General features: G+C 45.2%; 2 protein-coding genes across 4 annotated transcripts; one reads left to right on the forward strand and one right to left on the reverse strand.

Annotated features, from left to right (window-relative positions):
* The first annotated feature begins 3,773 nt into the window (after nt 1-3,773).
* Nucleotides 3,774-4,712, forward strand: LOC101769711 (cysteine proteinase inhibitor). The gene is made up of 3 exons (XM_004961587.4): nt 3,774-4,028; nt 4,137-4,335; nt 4,485-4,712. The coding sequence occupies exons 1-2, from the start codon at nt 3,912-3,914 to the stop codon at nt 4,332-4,334; spliced, it is 315 nt and encodes a 104-aa protein (XP_004961644.1). The 5' UTR covers nt 3,774-3,911; the 3' UTR covers nt 4,335; nt 4,485-4,712.
* A 131-nt stretch (nt 4,713-4,843) lies between these two features.
* Nucleotides 4,844-10,585, reverse strand: LOC101770120 (dr1-associated corepressor). 3 transcript variants are annotated; one of them, XM_004961588.2, is made up of 7 exons: nt 10,288-10,585; nt 9,298-9,384; nt 8,117-8,189; nt 7,232-7,325; nt 6,507-6,620; nt 6,371-6,419; nt 4,844-5,682 (listed from the first exon to the last, which is right to left on the reverse strand). In XM_004961588.2, exons 1-7 carry the CDS (start codon nt 10,318-10,320, stop codon nt 5,104-5,106), a joined length of 1,029 nt encoding a protein of 342 aa, XP_004961645.1. In that variant the 5' UTR covers nt 10,321-10,585; the 3' UTR covers nt 4,844-5,103. The 3 variants fall into 3 exon arrangements, with proteins under 3 accessions (XP_004961645.1, XP_022681105.1, XP_004961646.1); XM_022825370.1 differs by having other exon boundaries at nt 9,298-9,409; XM_004961589.2 differs by lacking the exon at nt 9,298-9,384.
* Nucleotides 10,586-15,377: the final 4,792 nt, after the last annotated feature.

Genomic DNA, 15,377 nt, shown 5'->3' on the forward strand with positions numbered 1-15,377 from the left:
TTATCCTCTCCGCCACCTCACCCCGGCCACCGTTGATGCTACCGGCCATCCTTATCCCCGCCGGCAGCCGTATGTTCCCCCTCTCCCTTTCTTCATCGCTACGGCAACCGGTCATCCTCATCCTCCCGATGCGACGTGGGGGCCGCACCGCTCTTCCCCGCGCCTATAAATAGAGCGCTACCCCTTCACCGGAGCTCCACATCCCCGAGGTGGGCAGCGCCACCATCCCCTGGTGGCCGCGCCTCTCCCTTCTCCCTCTCCCTCCCCAACCATTAGAACCGGTCGCCCGCGTTCTCCTCTTGCTCCCCATGCCCTCCGCTTGACTCGGGGTGGCCGGCGCTCCAAGATCGGGGAGCTCCCGAGCTCATCCGCGCTCCTCCCATGGCGGGTAGGCGAGAGGTGGAAGACGACCGGGGCGCCGTTTGCCCCCGGCGTCCCTCCGTACACCTGCTCCCTCCCATGCCGCCAAGCGGGTCCCACCCGGGGGTGATGGCGTTACCCCCTCCCTCCGTCACACCCCCGCCTGGCCCTCCTTGGTCCAGTGGACCGCGGACCTACACGGCACTGGGTCCACCAGCTCGTAGGCCCGGCGCACGGCACTTTTTCTCTTTTATAGGCGTCCCATTCTAGCTCTTCAAAAATGCTACGCGCACCCGGTAAGTGCACACAGACTTTTACTTAGAGACCTTCCCTGTTCCTAAAGTTCCCCAAAATTCTCCAAAAATACTACAAAATATTATAAGCCCATCCATGTATTTATTTTCTATAGTTCATCCCATATAGCCCCTTTTCCAAATTACCATTCTCTCATATAATGGAAAAGCCCTATTACGTGTACACCAAATTTCACTCAGGTCTTAGAATCCCAACTTTTTTTAAGGAAAAATGCTGCACCGCTTCCCCCTATCGCCGTGCCCTAACCCCTAGGTGCCGGGCCGGGTTGAAGTCGAGTGTGCCGTGCGGCCTTTAGCCACTATTACCCGCGACTGTAACATCACTCAGCTGACTGTTCCTCGCTACCCTATTATTGCTGCTAACCCCTATCACTACCATGCATCTGCCTGATCTTGTACCAGCCCCACCCATTGCCATGTGTGCTACCCCCTAGTATTGGGGCAGGTCGAAGTGGTGTCTGTTGTACAAGCTCTCCAGCTTCTATTCCACTTGATCTTGCCCGACTGCGTCTATAGCCATGTGTACTATCCCCTAGTACCAGGATAGACCAACTATCGTACAAGCTCTCAAGTTCCACCCCTACCCAAGATAAGGAAACTTGACCAGCTCCTACTACCGTAGGGTCGAAGCCGAGCCTGTCGTACAAGTTTTCTAGCCTTGAAATCCTCTCCCACAACCTAGCATCTATTCTTACCCAAAGCCTATTCCAAAACCCAGTCGGGATGCTACCCGACTAAAATCCTAATCCTTAACTCCATCTAGCCGTAGTGCCGCGCATCCAAAATCTTAAAATATTGTTCAGACCCAGCCGTTGTGCCGCTCAATTCAAACCACACATATCGACCCAACCTAGCCGATATGCCGCCCAAATCAAACCTTAGATATTGATAAAACCCAACCATTATGCTACCCGGTCCAAACCTCATATGTAAACCTAGTCTAGCCGATATGCCGCCCAACCAAATCCTAGATATCGACAAAACCTCATATGCATCTTTTATTGTTATGATACTAATTTGTGCCAAGAATTGTATTAGCCTACTGATCCAGGGATTAATATAGGTAATCAGCGAGACCTTCTAAGTAAAGCCCCCACAACTTTCATGTGTCCCCTGCCTCACCTACGCTTTGTTTCCATGATGTGCATGCGGAACCATAGGGCCAAGATGCATGTCTCTACCATCGCCGTGGCTATATGTCGCATACGCGACAAAATAGTCGTGTGTCGCCTTCTGTGCCATCGTGTGTGGGTTTCTGAGTACCCCCATCTTCCTCCTTTCCCTCGTTCCTCTTCCTCCACTGTTCGCTCGTCGCCAGCGCCGCTAGGGTTAGGGCTTTGGTTTCAGGGCTGCCGGGAAGGTCTAATGGCCTCCGACCTTAGAAAGGGGTGGGGGCCGTAGGGGCAGAGGCGGGTTGCGGGGCGAGGCGGCAAGGCGGCGGACTGCCGGCCGTGAGTTGTGGAGGCGACGGGAGAGTCGCGGCGGAGTCAGGTTAGCGCGCGCGGGGGGAGGGGCCACCAAATCCGACGACAGGAGTCGCCGGATACGATGTTGGAGGGGGGCGCGGGGGCGAGTGCGGCCGGAGACGAAGGTGGCGGCGGCGTGGGGATGGGCCAGCTGCGCTCGTGGGTTGCACGCGCTGAAGGTGACATTTGCGAATTTGTTACCTTCAGCGACGCATCCCCACTCTCAGCATCACGGACCGTCACTTCTCGCCATCCACGATTTCACAAGCTAATTCCACATCATTTGTTTTTCCTCTCTAAGGGCAAGTACATTGGTGTCGTCTAATAGGTGATCTCATGCATTAACACATAATCTTGAGACGATTCAACAGGCAACCCGTACAATAGGTCGTCCTATAAGTTGTCTGGTAGTGGTATATAATTTCTTAATTTGTGCATAAGAAAAATAAAATATTATGAGTTGCATGGCAACAATAACTCGTACAATGGTTGTTAAGTTGTCTCGTAGTCCTACAATTTAGCTCATGAGGCAGTTGTTTCGCGAAGCAACGACCTCTTTCTCTCTCCTCGCTCTCTCTCCTCCACATCATCAAAAATCCTACATGGCACTGCATGAGACGACCTATGAGACCGCTGACGTGTAGCAATGTACTTGCCCTAACCGTGTTAGCATCTAGGTTGACTGCAACCATGTTTTAATATGTTGCAGTGCGTATTTATTTGAATTTCCTTTCCATACCTTTTGATAGATCTTGACCACTAAATTTAGGCTAATGAAATAAACGGTAGTGTTTTTTCTCACTTATCACATATTGACATGGCGATTAACTTTTTTGTCAATTGTATTTGGCATGGACTCTAACCGTGGTGAATTATCTTTTTGTCAACCTGGACAGTTAAATGATCATAAAATCCAACGGTCTATATTCTTCTTTTTTTTCGATTAACGTGGGAATTTCTAAACTCTCTCGGTGAACGTGACGATTTCTTTTAGCACTATTGTATTAAGATAATAGGTAGATATTCTTGGAGTTGCTCGCCTCTTCGGTGCGGGTCAGAAGCAGGGTGCGGGAGCACTCCATCAGGTAACCAGGAACAAGACGGTGCCCAAAACTGATGAGATAAACAATGTGGAACGAGGCCCCAAGGAGAGCACTTCTCGTCATATCGACTTCTCTGCTGTTAGGCGGCCAACGTCAATAGCTCGTGTCCGACACTCCAATGCCCAACAGAGACGGAATGTTCCGAAGTAACGAAAATTCCCTGGTATAGCCCAAGCACAACTGTGTGAACCGGACTGCCATGTGCCCATATCGCCCTTATTCGATTCGGCACCCATGGTCACGCAATTCCTTCCCTAGCACCACTAGGAGAATCATTTCACTCCGCGTCCAGTGAGTCCACGGAGCCAAAGCATACCAACGGCGCCGGTTCCTTCGCCACACCACTTTGCTTCCTCGCAAAGCATCGCCAACGCGTAGCCATCAACGACGCAGAATCCCTCCGTCCCGACGCCCAACCAGTCGCTCGTGCGGGTCCCCATCGCCGTATTCGCATCGTCCGGCACACGGTGGCCTTCGCGTTTCCTATTGCTCATTTGCTCTGTTCCGTCCCCGTAGCCGCCTATAAGACGCGCCCCCGCCTCGCCCTCCACTTCAGTTCGCTGCACGCGCGCACCTCGCTCCGTAGTTGGTACTGGCCGGCGGCGTCACCCCGTCCCCGTCTCGTCTCCCCACGGTTCAAGCCTCCTCCCGCCCGGACAGGAGCAGCGATGGCCAGTCGAGTCGGGATGGTGGGCGACGTCCGGGACGCGCCGGCGGGGCGCGAGAACGACCTCGGGGCCATCGAGCTCGCGCGCTTCGCCGTCGCCGAGCACAACACCAAGACCGTAAGGAGCACATCCCCCTTAATTTCGCCTAGATCACCTTTGAGATCGATCGCCGGAGTTTGTCACCGATGCTTGCACACGCATGCCTGACCCGTATCGTGCGCGCAGAACGCGATGCTGGAGTTCGAGAGGCTGGTGAAGGTGAGGCAGCAGGTGGTGGCCGGGACCATGCACCACTTCACCGTCGAGGTGAGGGAGGCCGGCGGCGCCAAGAAGATGTACGAGGCCAAGGTCTGGGAGAAGCTCTGGGAGAACTTCAAGCAGCTCCAGAGCTTCGAGCCCGTCGGGGACGCCGCGGCCGCATGAGGTACAGGATTTTTTTTTCACGCGTCTAGCACAAGAAATACTCCCAGAAAACCTGTAGTACCAATAGCAAGAAATTGTTCTACAAAAACTGTAGTAGCAAATAGCAACACATGGCGACCACTGCTCAACTTTTTCCTTGTGATGTTTCAGGCAGAAGGTACCATCTTCCAGTGTGATATGCTTTTCCCTGAAGGCGCAAGCTTGTCGCTGGGGGCTGGAGCACAGCAGTCGAAGAATTTAGCTGCATACACATCACTGGAAAAGTATTGTATGATGAATAAACCAGCTCCTTACCAGATGTATTTCACATATTGACTCCTGTAAAATGCAATGCGCTGCGCTACAAGAAATATGAAAGCCTTGTACCTTTTCTTGCCACTGTTGCTTCAATTGTCACCAAATTCGGATCACACTGTTCCTCCAAAGCAGTAGCAGATCTGTTAGTCAGGTCACTCTTACATCCAGCAGTTGATGAGATAAACTCCCACCGACAGCATTTTCAACATCGATAAGCATATAAGCATAACTAACATTAAACCGGGGAGCAACAGGAATGTACAACCGGCGAACCTGTCTGCCAAAACACTAGCTGTCGAGCGAATCTAACTTTGGGGCATTATAGTCGCCCGACTTTAACCCCTGGCATATTCTAAAACTACATCTGCAGCTTCAGCGGGCTACTATACACATGATACAAGAGAATTGCTACAGAGTTAACCTACAATTATCCTGTTGTCCTACTTATCCACCTCTGGAGCTAAAAGCTGAGCTAGTCTTCATTGTCATAATCCTCATCGTCGTCCAATTTATGGTTCGACGACAAAGCAAACTGTACGGGGTCCATGTCCATCTTGTTCATGTCAGGCAACTCCCAACCACCCAGCAAGTCCTTGAGTTTTGCTCCTTCATTCAGCCCAGGAACAGATGGCCCTGCGGTGGTTGCAGCTGAACTAGTTGCTGGGGTAGTCAGTCCTAAATTAGCAGCAGCTGAACTAGTTGCTGGAGCAGTCAGTCCTAAATTGGCTGCAGCTGGATCAGTTGCAGGAGCTGATGGCTGGGCTTCGGGTGGCACTGCAACCTCATCATCTTCTTCAGCTGGATCCAAATTTAAGTCAATGTTCCTGATGGAAGCCCTGGCACTGCTCACTGGTGTAGCCTCCTTTGCTTCAGTTGCATCTGGGACCTCATCTGCTATCTCCACCTTTAGGCCAGCTGGCTTGCTAGATTGGTTCTCCACAAATTGTTCATGAGTTATGACAACCTCCTTCCAAGCTCCACGTCCACCACGGCGACCTCTCCCACGACCCCTCCCACGGCCTCTACCATTGCTTGTATGGCTTTCTGCCTCCTGCACACAAGCAACTTGGATCAGCAAAAAGAGCTCAAAAAGTAAGGTCTAATAGAAGGTGGGATTATCGTATTTGACCATATAAGTGAAATATCAAGGACACGTCAGAGGGAAATTACATTCTATTATAAATACTTAAAATGTTAGGCGAAATAGTCCACTTTATCCCTCAAGTTGTGCATGAGGTCTGTTGTCACTGAACTTTTTCCAACTGACCAATCCAGCCCTTAAACTTTCCTTTTCAGCTTAAATATATCCTTGCGCCAACGTAGCATGCCTAGTTGTGGTGGCTATTCCGTGCTGGGCATCCTTTGTTGAGTCATCTACCCTTGTTTTGTTCCATTACTAAAGAAATGTATACGGCGACCTCTTTGGTGGGAGATTGTTGAAAACATTTCTTTAGCACTTGAACAAAACAAGGGTAAAGAGATATTTCACATGTGATGGACACATCCAAGGATGTTCAGGGCTGACTAGACACACAACGAGGCATGCCACATTGGAGCAAAGACAAGTTTGAGCCCCCCAAAAAGTCTTGGGATGGTCGATTTGGAAGTTTAGAGACAAAATTGAGCATCTGGCAAACCTTGAGGGATGAAATTGGCAATTTCGCCAACTTATCAAGAAAACACATGAGAACTGCGAAATATGCAACATCAACACAAACTCGTGGATAATAGTGACTAACATTTCTTGTCCTCTTTAATTCCTCCTCACTTCCATCTTCTTCAGCTTTCCTGATGACAAGTTGACATTTGTTAACATTCTGTAGAAGAGACTTGTACACATAAGAACCATATTAACTACATGATAGATTAAATTACCTTCTTTTGCCAAGCTTATCATCAGCAATAGCATCAGATGTACCAGTGTCTGGAACTTTGCTGACTACTTCCCTCAAGAAATCATAGACATTGTACGTTTGTATGCACTGTTTCCTGAACACATTAAGCAAAACACTCAATGAGGAAAATGATGAACCAATAACATGTATTCCAGGAAATAAGTTCAGTTTTTCTCCATATATTGACATAAAGCAACCTATAACCAACTACACTAGGAGCATTACATATCTCTGCAATAAGAAAGAATTTCCAGGATTCAAACAACATTATGATGAACCCTGAACTACACAGGTCATCAGATAAACCCCCAACAGTTTAGCTTGGAATGGAATGGAATGTCCAGACTAGATACTCCAGCCAAAGCATTGTGTAAAATCATTTGCCAATACCGATATATAGATCACTCCTAAAGTTTATTGACCAATTGTATTATAGCCTACATGCATAACATAAATACGAGATTGTGATCTTCTGGAAAGAGACACCTAGACTAGTCAACATGCAAGTTGAAATCAATGTACGACCAAAAAAAACCCACCAAAATGGAAAGCAGGTAAATGCTACTACGCTTTCTTCAATGACAGTCAAGCAGTGTTATGCACTAAACACATTTCCTGTAACTTGTCGTTTCCTCCCTCCGTAGGTCAAAAAGAAAAATTATGCCCATACTCTGTATGACAAGAAACAAGATCAAGTGTACTTACAAATGGGAAGAACCCACAGTCTTGACCCCCTTTCGAATTGTAATATCATATGTCCTATCACATAAATCTTGCAGAAATAGCTCCAAAGCTTTGGCTGCAAATCATGGACATTGGAGACATGGACATGAGATGAACTTGAACAAAATGTAGACAATCCCAGAAGAAATTGTATCGATATAGAAGAAAGACTGTAAGATATAAGCTAGATGAAATGACAAGACAAGTTCAGTGTTACTTTGCTAAAGTAACTTGCACGAAAATTTCAATTAACAAAGTACATGCAGAGGAAGAGAAAACAATAAATAAGAGAATAGATATGGACGTGTACAATTTCTAACAGTAGGCCTGTCTAATTCCTACAATCACTACCAAATGGAAACATGGACCAGATTTAAGCTTGTTGCTGTATTACTTCCTCAAAATAATATGTAGTAATGAAGACTGATAGCTAGAGACTATAGTAGTATCGAACTTCACCAACACAATTCTGGATACAATAGAGAGCTGTGGTGTTTTGCCGACATTAATAAATTAAATACTTCAAGCTTCCAAAGAGAATGCCTGACATTACATAAAAATATTTGGCACCAATGTCATAATCAGAACATCAATTATTTCCACTTCTGATGAAGTAACACATCAATGCATAGCATGAAAAATACACGCTTTACATGAAAAATGTAGTTTAACTGCACGTGTTTTGTCCTTATAGTCTCTTAAATTAAAGCCCAATGAATTATAGTATAACAGAAGCACAATATCGCGGGAAAAAGATTCATTCCATAGTGATTTTTGATTATTGAAGAACTACATGACTAACAATTATAACATCATAGTATGGTAAGCTACAATGCATGTATTCCTAAGAATTTAAGAGGAACTTACACACTAAAACAGGCACAGCTAGAGCAATCTTGCCGACATCTTCATCTGCTTGCATAATCTTCTTAATCCGAGGCTATATGTCATAACATAATAAGCCGAGATTAGATCAACTCAAGGATATCATCAAGAAGTTACTTGAAGCAGTGTTCATAATTGTGATCGCCCCATACTATAGCCCAAGTGCCCCAACCATTGTACCTCTAACACAAAAATGAAACTGGTGCATATAACTTGCTCACTTGCTACATAAGGTTATGGACATAAGTACTAGCAGATGGAGAAAGATATACAATACATTTCCCAGAGCAAATGCAAGTAAGTAATGCATCCTGAATGCAGTGATTGATGCATCAAATGTGGAATTCCATGTAACGCAGGAGCATACTGCCTAAATATTAAAATCTACAAATGTGCACACTGATAAAAGACCGCTGACAAATAAATGATGAATATGGAATTTCTCTCGGATGGATATTACAACATGTGATTATACCATGCTTAGAATCAGATGGTATAAGCTTCTAATCCATGACATCAACTAGGTCTAGAACAAAGGACTTGCATTATTGACTGCATACTATTAACAGAAAATAATAATGCCATTTGTTCACAACCAATGAAGATTAAATCCACTACAGTATTAACTTAACGGGCATCCAAAAAGAATGCTTGGTAAACTCTTAATGCATCTGGGCCACCAATATTTTTTTTCTATCCATTCCTTAAATCATTAACAAATCATGAATCATCCGAGAGTTCAAGTGTGCATAAGTCTCAACCCCACCCCAGTACCCCACCCACAAGGCAACCTGATCCATACTTTGGAGTATCATCAACAGCAGGAGCAGATAAAACGACCTAGACATTCCAAGGATTCCTACAAATCGACTGTTTAGACGTACAGCCCATTCACCAACCAAACCCCAAAATATCCTGATGTATGTAAGGAACAAACCATTACAAAGTTTATTAAAAGCACATCTATGCATACCACAATCTCAGAGCACAAAAATTCTAGTAAAATCACAGGCAATTTTTTTTAAGATAATAGAAATCATAAGCAAACCTCACCAACAGGAATTCAAATAACCATATGCACAATAGAGGCATACATATCATGTACACCTGCAGATATGCGCAAGAATTTAAACTGATCGCACACGATCTAAGATGAATCTTACAGCGGAAAAGTGGGTATCCAGCTTCTTCCTCATGGCGCCAGAAACAGTGCCGGAAGTCTCTTCACCAGAGCATAATTTGTCTACTAGCTACATGAGGTTATAAACATCAATCCTAGCAGATGGAGAAACATACACAATTTGTATTTCAGAGCAAATACTAGCGAGGAATGCATCCCAAATGCAGTGATTTATGCATCACATGTGGAATTCCATGTGAAGCAGATTTATGCTGCCTAGATATTTAAAATTTATAAATGCATAGATATCATAACAAATGACTATACCATGGTTGGAATCAGATAGTATAAAAAAACTGGAATTCTCACAAATCTAAGCTGCTAACCCACGCTATCAACCACCATAGGTCTAGAACAAATAATGTCATTTATTCACAATCGATGATGATTAAATCAACAAGAAGAACAAATATTGTCATTTGTTCACAATCGATGATGATTAAATGAACAAGACTTAATGAACATCCTAAAAGAATATTTGTAAACACTTAATGCATCTGGGCACCAAATTTTTTTCTCTCTCTCTCAGTCCTTAAATCAAGAACCCCCCGAGGCCAACCTGATCCATGCCAAAAACATACCACGAAAATGCTGAGAGCAGAAAAAAAAAACCTAGACATTCCAGGATTTTTCTAAAAATCGATTGGTTAGATCTACAGCATATTCACCAAGCAAACACCGAAATATCCTGATGTATGTGCCGAACAAACCATAACCAAGTTATTAAAAAAACATCCACGCACACCACGATCTCAGAGCACACACCGATCCAGTAAAATCACGGGCAAACCTTTTTTTGGAAGGAAAACAAAAAGGGAAATCATAGGCAACGCAACCTCGCCATCAGAAATTCAAACAAACCACATGCACAGCACAGGCACACACACATACCATGCATCCGCGCGCGCATACATACAGGGATCATCAACATACAAGAATTTAAACCGGTCACACGATCTCGGATGAATCTTACAGCGGGGAAGCGGGTGTCCAGCTTCTTCCTCATGGCGTCGCCGGCCTACTAGCTAGAAGCGCCGGAAAAAAATTTCTCCTCCCCGGCGGTGCGCGCCGGGAGCAGGGGTGGTTCGATCGCCGCGGGGGGCGCGCAGCTGCTGTGGACATCGGATCGGAGGGGGAAGAACAGGAACATTAAATAGCGATTCCGGGTGGGATTGGGGATTTGGGAGCATTAGGGTTTCCGTTACTGGCTTTTGTTTTTGCCTCTTTCGTGAAACAAAAACACCTTTTCCTCCCCAACCCAAGTCGCTCGTTCCGTGGCCGGGCCGCGCGAATCGGGCCAAGCCCCTCCCTCCCTCTCCACTCTCCCGTCCGTCCCCGTCGCGGTGGACGGTCTCGTGAACCCGGTGCACTAGGCCCAGGACCGCGCCGTATAGTATCCGAGGGGGTCTGCGGAGTGTACCCCGTACGGACCGGGTCCACGGAGGCACACCGCGGCGTGACCTCACCTCCTCGCCCACGGCGCGCGCGCGTCGAAAGGGCGGGAGGGCGGTGTGGGGCCCGCTTACTCGGACCTCCGCGAGCCGCGCGGGGGGTGCACACATCAGCCGCAGCCGCTCGTTTTCGTTTCCATCTGGATTGGGGGGAGTGCGGGGCCCGCCTGCCAGCCAGGAGCGGCGTTTGGTGGGCGAAGCCGTGACGCTGTTGGGCTCCCGTGCCAGCCGTCCGTTTGGGGGTGATGGGGGGAATCCGACGGCTCACCGAGCGGCTCGGAGGCGCCCCCTAGAGACTCCTCCCCGTTTTTGGATTCTTTCGGTTTAAACCGGGTTTAGGTGCAACAACCAACCTTCTTTGATGACTGATGAGTGATGAGATAAGGCTTGACGCGATCCCACGTCATTTCAGTAAACTCGACCGGCTTTTATCTCCTTCTCCTTCTTTTTCCGCGGAAACAACTTTATCGTTTTGGAGTATTGCTTATTTTTAGCAGGATATAGAGAGATAAGTCAAGCCGATTCTCTTTCTAAAAGAAGAATTTGGCGGTGCTAAAAGGCCGTCTAAACCGAGAACAACGCATTGCCCTCGGAATCTAGGAGCCTCTACGAGCTACGATATGGTGCGGTGCATCGTCATATGGAGATTATTCCAGGATCATCCTATCATCAAGATCATCCTGCCTTCAAGCTTCCGGCACACGTTCCACGTCCTCATTGTGCTTTATTGTTGTTCATCGATGGAAAAACAGTCATAAGTTCCGTTGGATAGGCTCATATATCTTAAAAATCCAACTAGAACTAATCTTTGAGACTAAAAGCCTCCATTTAGTCCCAGGTCATTCACCCGGGACTAAAGACCTTGTTTAGTCCCGGTTGATATCATCAACCAGAACTAAAGATTTTTTTTTCTTTTTACCCTGAATTCTTTTCCATATTAATACTAATGGTTGCTTCAGTTATATATATACACCTATACGTATACATCCTTAGCGTACCCTACTACATGTATACGCTCGTACTGCATATATGTCGTATATACGACATATATTTCATGATAGTATATGCATAATATTAATTTTAACTACTATATATATAATTCTTAGTATATTATATACATCAAACTAGTATTAATACAATTACTATATATGCAATAATTTGTCCTCGTAATTCTTAGGATCCTTCCATTAAGATTTATCACCTCGTCCACAGAAATCCTATGAGTGCTTCTTGATTGCCAAAAGCCTTTCCTCTCCGAGAGTTCTTCGCGAATCTACCACACCTGTAATTTGAAATATGTGAATGTTACACCAACAATTAAATAAAAGGAGTTAGAAAATGTTTAATAATTAATAGGTTTATTTTGCGTACAGTTATATGGTCCGATAGCACATTGTCCCTCACAAAATGGTATATGTGCTCACGGATGTAGTATCCACATAAATTATTCCCTTGTTCATGTCTCAAGCACTTTAGTCAAAAAAAATAAGTTATGAAATATTCGTGTTATAGAATATACAAAATGTGCAAACTTCATGCATACCAGAAAAGTTGTACTGAATGTAAATTTTTCTTTGAAATCACCACGGTGATACTTACGAAATCGTTTCCATACGCTGCGAAGTAAAATAATGAATATGATACAGTGTTAGGTGAAAATTTAGGAAACAAATTTTTGCATAGAGATAAAGGTCTAGAATTATTACAAGTTAAGTATGTCTTGAATGTCTTGGTACTCGTCTTTTGGTTTCCTCAGCGAATCAAACATAATAACATTGCTTTGATCAATCATAATTATAAGGAGAATTCAGTGGTAACTGTGTACATAAATGTTCATATTAGAACTAACTAATATTAATTAGGTAAGGAAAGGAAAATGGAAATAGATGGTACCTACACTTACTTAAAGTTGTAAGACAGTAGTATGTATTGCTTGTAATTCTGTTGCTCCAAGAATTTGTATATTGCGTTCAATGTAGACTTTGGTTGATCCCGTATCTGCTTTTGGTTAGCAAGCGTTGGGTCCATGAAGCCAACGTTGAAGTAGGATTCTCGACGGCATCTCTAAATTTGCATCCTACATAAAATGAAAGACAAAGTTAGTGGGACAATACACATAATAATGAGCTGAGCTAAAATTAACATCTAATAAACACACACTTATAGAACCCAGTCATTGATACGAGAGAAATCAAGGATATCTTGATGGTACACTTCATAAATATCCTTGAATTCCAACCACAGCAGTTTCTCACCTTCACGAAAAAATCAATTGGTTAAACAAGAAGAGCGAACATGACCCTATCATTGGCCGACTGCTCCATGTACCATTGATGGAATTCATACATATTAGTTGTAAGCTTCCGTACCAATTCAGGCCTGACTAGAGGCTTGCCTAACTCAAAGGGCCATTTAGGTACAGTCTTTTCTGGAGGTGGCAGTTCGTCTTGCCTTAGAACTTCAGCAAGTGAGAAACCTGTGTCTGCCATAAACTTAACGACCTTGATTTGTTGTTCTAAAGGCAAAGCTGCTATTTGTTGAGCTTCTTGATCTGCTTGCTGATCTTGCTGCCCGAGCTGGGGGACAGTACGACTGGACGACGACTCTTCTCGTTTCTTCTTCTGCCAAGACTTAATTAACGAACGATCATAGTTTGATAGTAACGTCTTCTTGACTTCTTTTTTCATGTTAATTAAAAACTTTAATTTGGCCATCAACTGGCTTAGGCTCCATCTCCTTTCGCTTTTCTTTCAACATCAATTTTTTCAAACCACTCCCTTACATGTGCTTGCGATGCCTCCTCCAATTCCTCAGGAGTCATATCGCCTGGTAGCTTCTTAATAGGTTCAGACTTCTTTTTTTTTCTTCCTTAGTTTTTTCGCCTTTGGCACCGTTGGGTTGGAAACGGTGGTCGTGACTTCTTTAGAGGTGCTGCAGGTGCTTCCTTGCTCGCACCAGACTTTAGTCTCGGCGCTACAGACGATGATCGAGGAGGGGTGTTTTGGTCATCGCCGCTTTCGCCTGCATGATTCGATGGTGCTGGAGACGGTGATCGAGCATGATGCGATGGTCCTGGAGGTGGATGTGCTAGAGATGAAATAAAAGAAACTTGTGAAATATACACATGAAACTGTACATTAAATTAAACACATGAATTGAAATATACGATAAATTTTCTAGAATTGAAGTATACACATGAAACGATACATTAAATTATATACATACGAATTGAAATACACAATAAATTGAAATATATAATCTCCCAAATATACACATGATTGAAATATACACATTTAAACTAATTTTCTAGGAAGTTCTATTCTCATAAATTATACTAATTTTCTAACTATATACTGATTTATATAATTTTTCTAAGTATTTAAACTAATTTGTACCCTTTTCCTGAGTATTTAAACTACTAATTTGTACTAATTTTTCTAAGTATTTAAACTAATTTGTACAATTTTTCTAAGTATTTAAACTACTTTATACTAATTTTCTAAGGATTTAATCTAATTTATACAATTTACACATTAAACTCACTAAAAAACGCGGCTTATGTCAGCAAGCCGCGGTTGGGTGGGGGACACCCGTACCTTGCGGCCGGGCAGGGGGCACCGGTGCTGGGGCAGAGCGGCGTGCGGCGGCGGACAGCGGGAGATGGGTCTGTGCGCAGGGCTGGGGGATGGTGGGGCGGCGCCGCGAGATTGATCGACGACGATGACAATGGCTGGTGGTGTACGGCCGAACGTCGTCGTCAGGGTATTGCTGGGCTCGCGCGCGGCGCCTTGCGGCGGCGGAGAAACTGGCCAGCCAGGGGAGGAGGAGGGCGCCGCCGGGGAGCTGGGGCACGGCGGTGAAGGGGCAGCCGGGCCACGTGCGCGAAATGCGGCAGCGGCCGGTGGCGCCCCGGGGGATGGCGCCAGGGAGCCGAGGCGCAGAGAAGACGGCAGCGGTGCGGCGATCGAAGAGCGACGACGATGGCAGAGGAGATGACGGCAGTGACTGTGGCGGAACCGCCCAACTTAAGCTGGTTTAAGTGCGCCTAATCGCTGTCGGAACAGCAATTATCCGAATCGCACCTAAAATAGCATAAGTCCGGTAGTCCGTCGAGTGTCCCTAGGACTCCTCGAAGGATCCACGATGTGTCTCATAGCCATACATCAGGATAATATCCGCGATGGGATAATATCAACAAACATTACATTTTTACATACATATAAAAGGTACGAGTTATTACAGAACATGGGTTGAAACAAGCTTAACAGTGCAGGGTTAGACAGAGTTCTAAGATTTAAACATAAACAGTTTTAGGAGAAGGTGCGTAGGTAAACTTTTCTCTAGGGCATTGTGAGACTCAGGTCAATACCCTAGGGCTTCGGGGTCTCCTCCTCTGTAGCCTCCTGCGGAGCTTCTGAAAGATAGCCACAAGGGGAAAACCCTGAGTACGGGGTACTCAGCAAGTCTTACCCGACTAACCAATATAATAGTTTCTTTGGAATGCATGCTAGCTTTTGGGTGTGTTTGGCTAACATAACTTTTTGCTGAAAAGCTTACTACGAGTGATGCCTTAGTTTTATCTTTTATATGGGTTAAGTTATTACCTAACCAT

This window comes from Setaria italica, chromosome III, assembly GCF_000263155.2.
Source record: "Setaria italica strain Yugu1 chromosome III, Setaria_italica_v2.0, whole genome shotgun sequence".
NCBI lineage: Eukaryota > Viridiplantae > Streptophyta > Magnoliopsida > Poales > Poaceae > Setaria > Setaria italica.

Bases quoted from the DNA above. Each gene is read 5' to 3' on its own strand.
- LOC101769711 (XM_004961587.4), top strand. From the start codon at position 3,912: ATGGCCAGTCGAGTCGGGATGGTGGGCGACGTCCGGGACGCGCCGGCG. The intron at 4,029-4,136 runs GTAAGGAGCACA...TCGTGCGCGCAG, and splicing joins CCGAGCACAACACCAAGACC to AACGCGATGCTGGAGTTCGA.
- LOC101770120 (XM_004961588.2), bottom strand. From the start codon at position 10,320: ATGAGGAAGAAGCTGGACACCCGCTTCCCCGCT. The intron at 9,385-10,287 runs GTAAGATTCATC...AACCTCATGTAG, and splicing joins TGGACACCCGCTTCCCCGCT to CTAGTAGACAAATTATGCTC. The intron at 6,420-6,506 runs GTAATTTAATCT...ACTTGTCATCAG, and splicing joins GATAAGCTTGGCAAAAGAAG to GAAAGCTGAAGAAGATGGAA.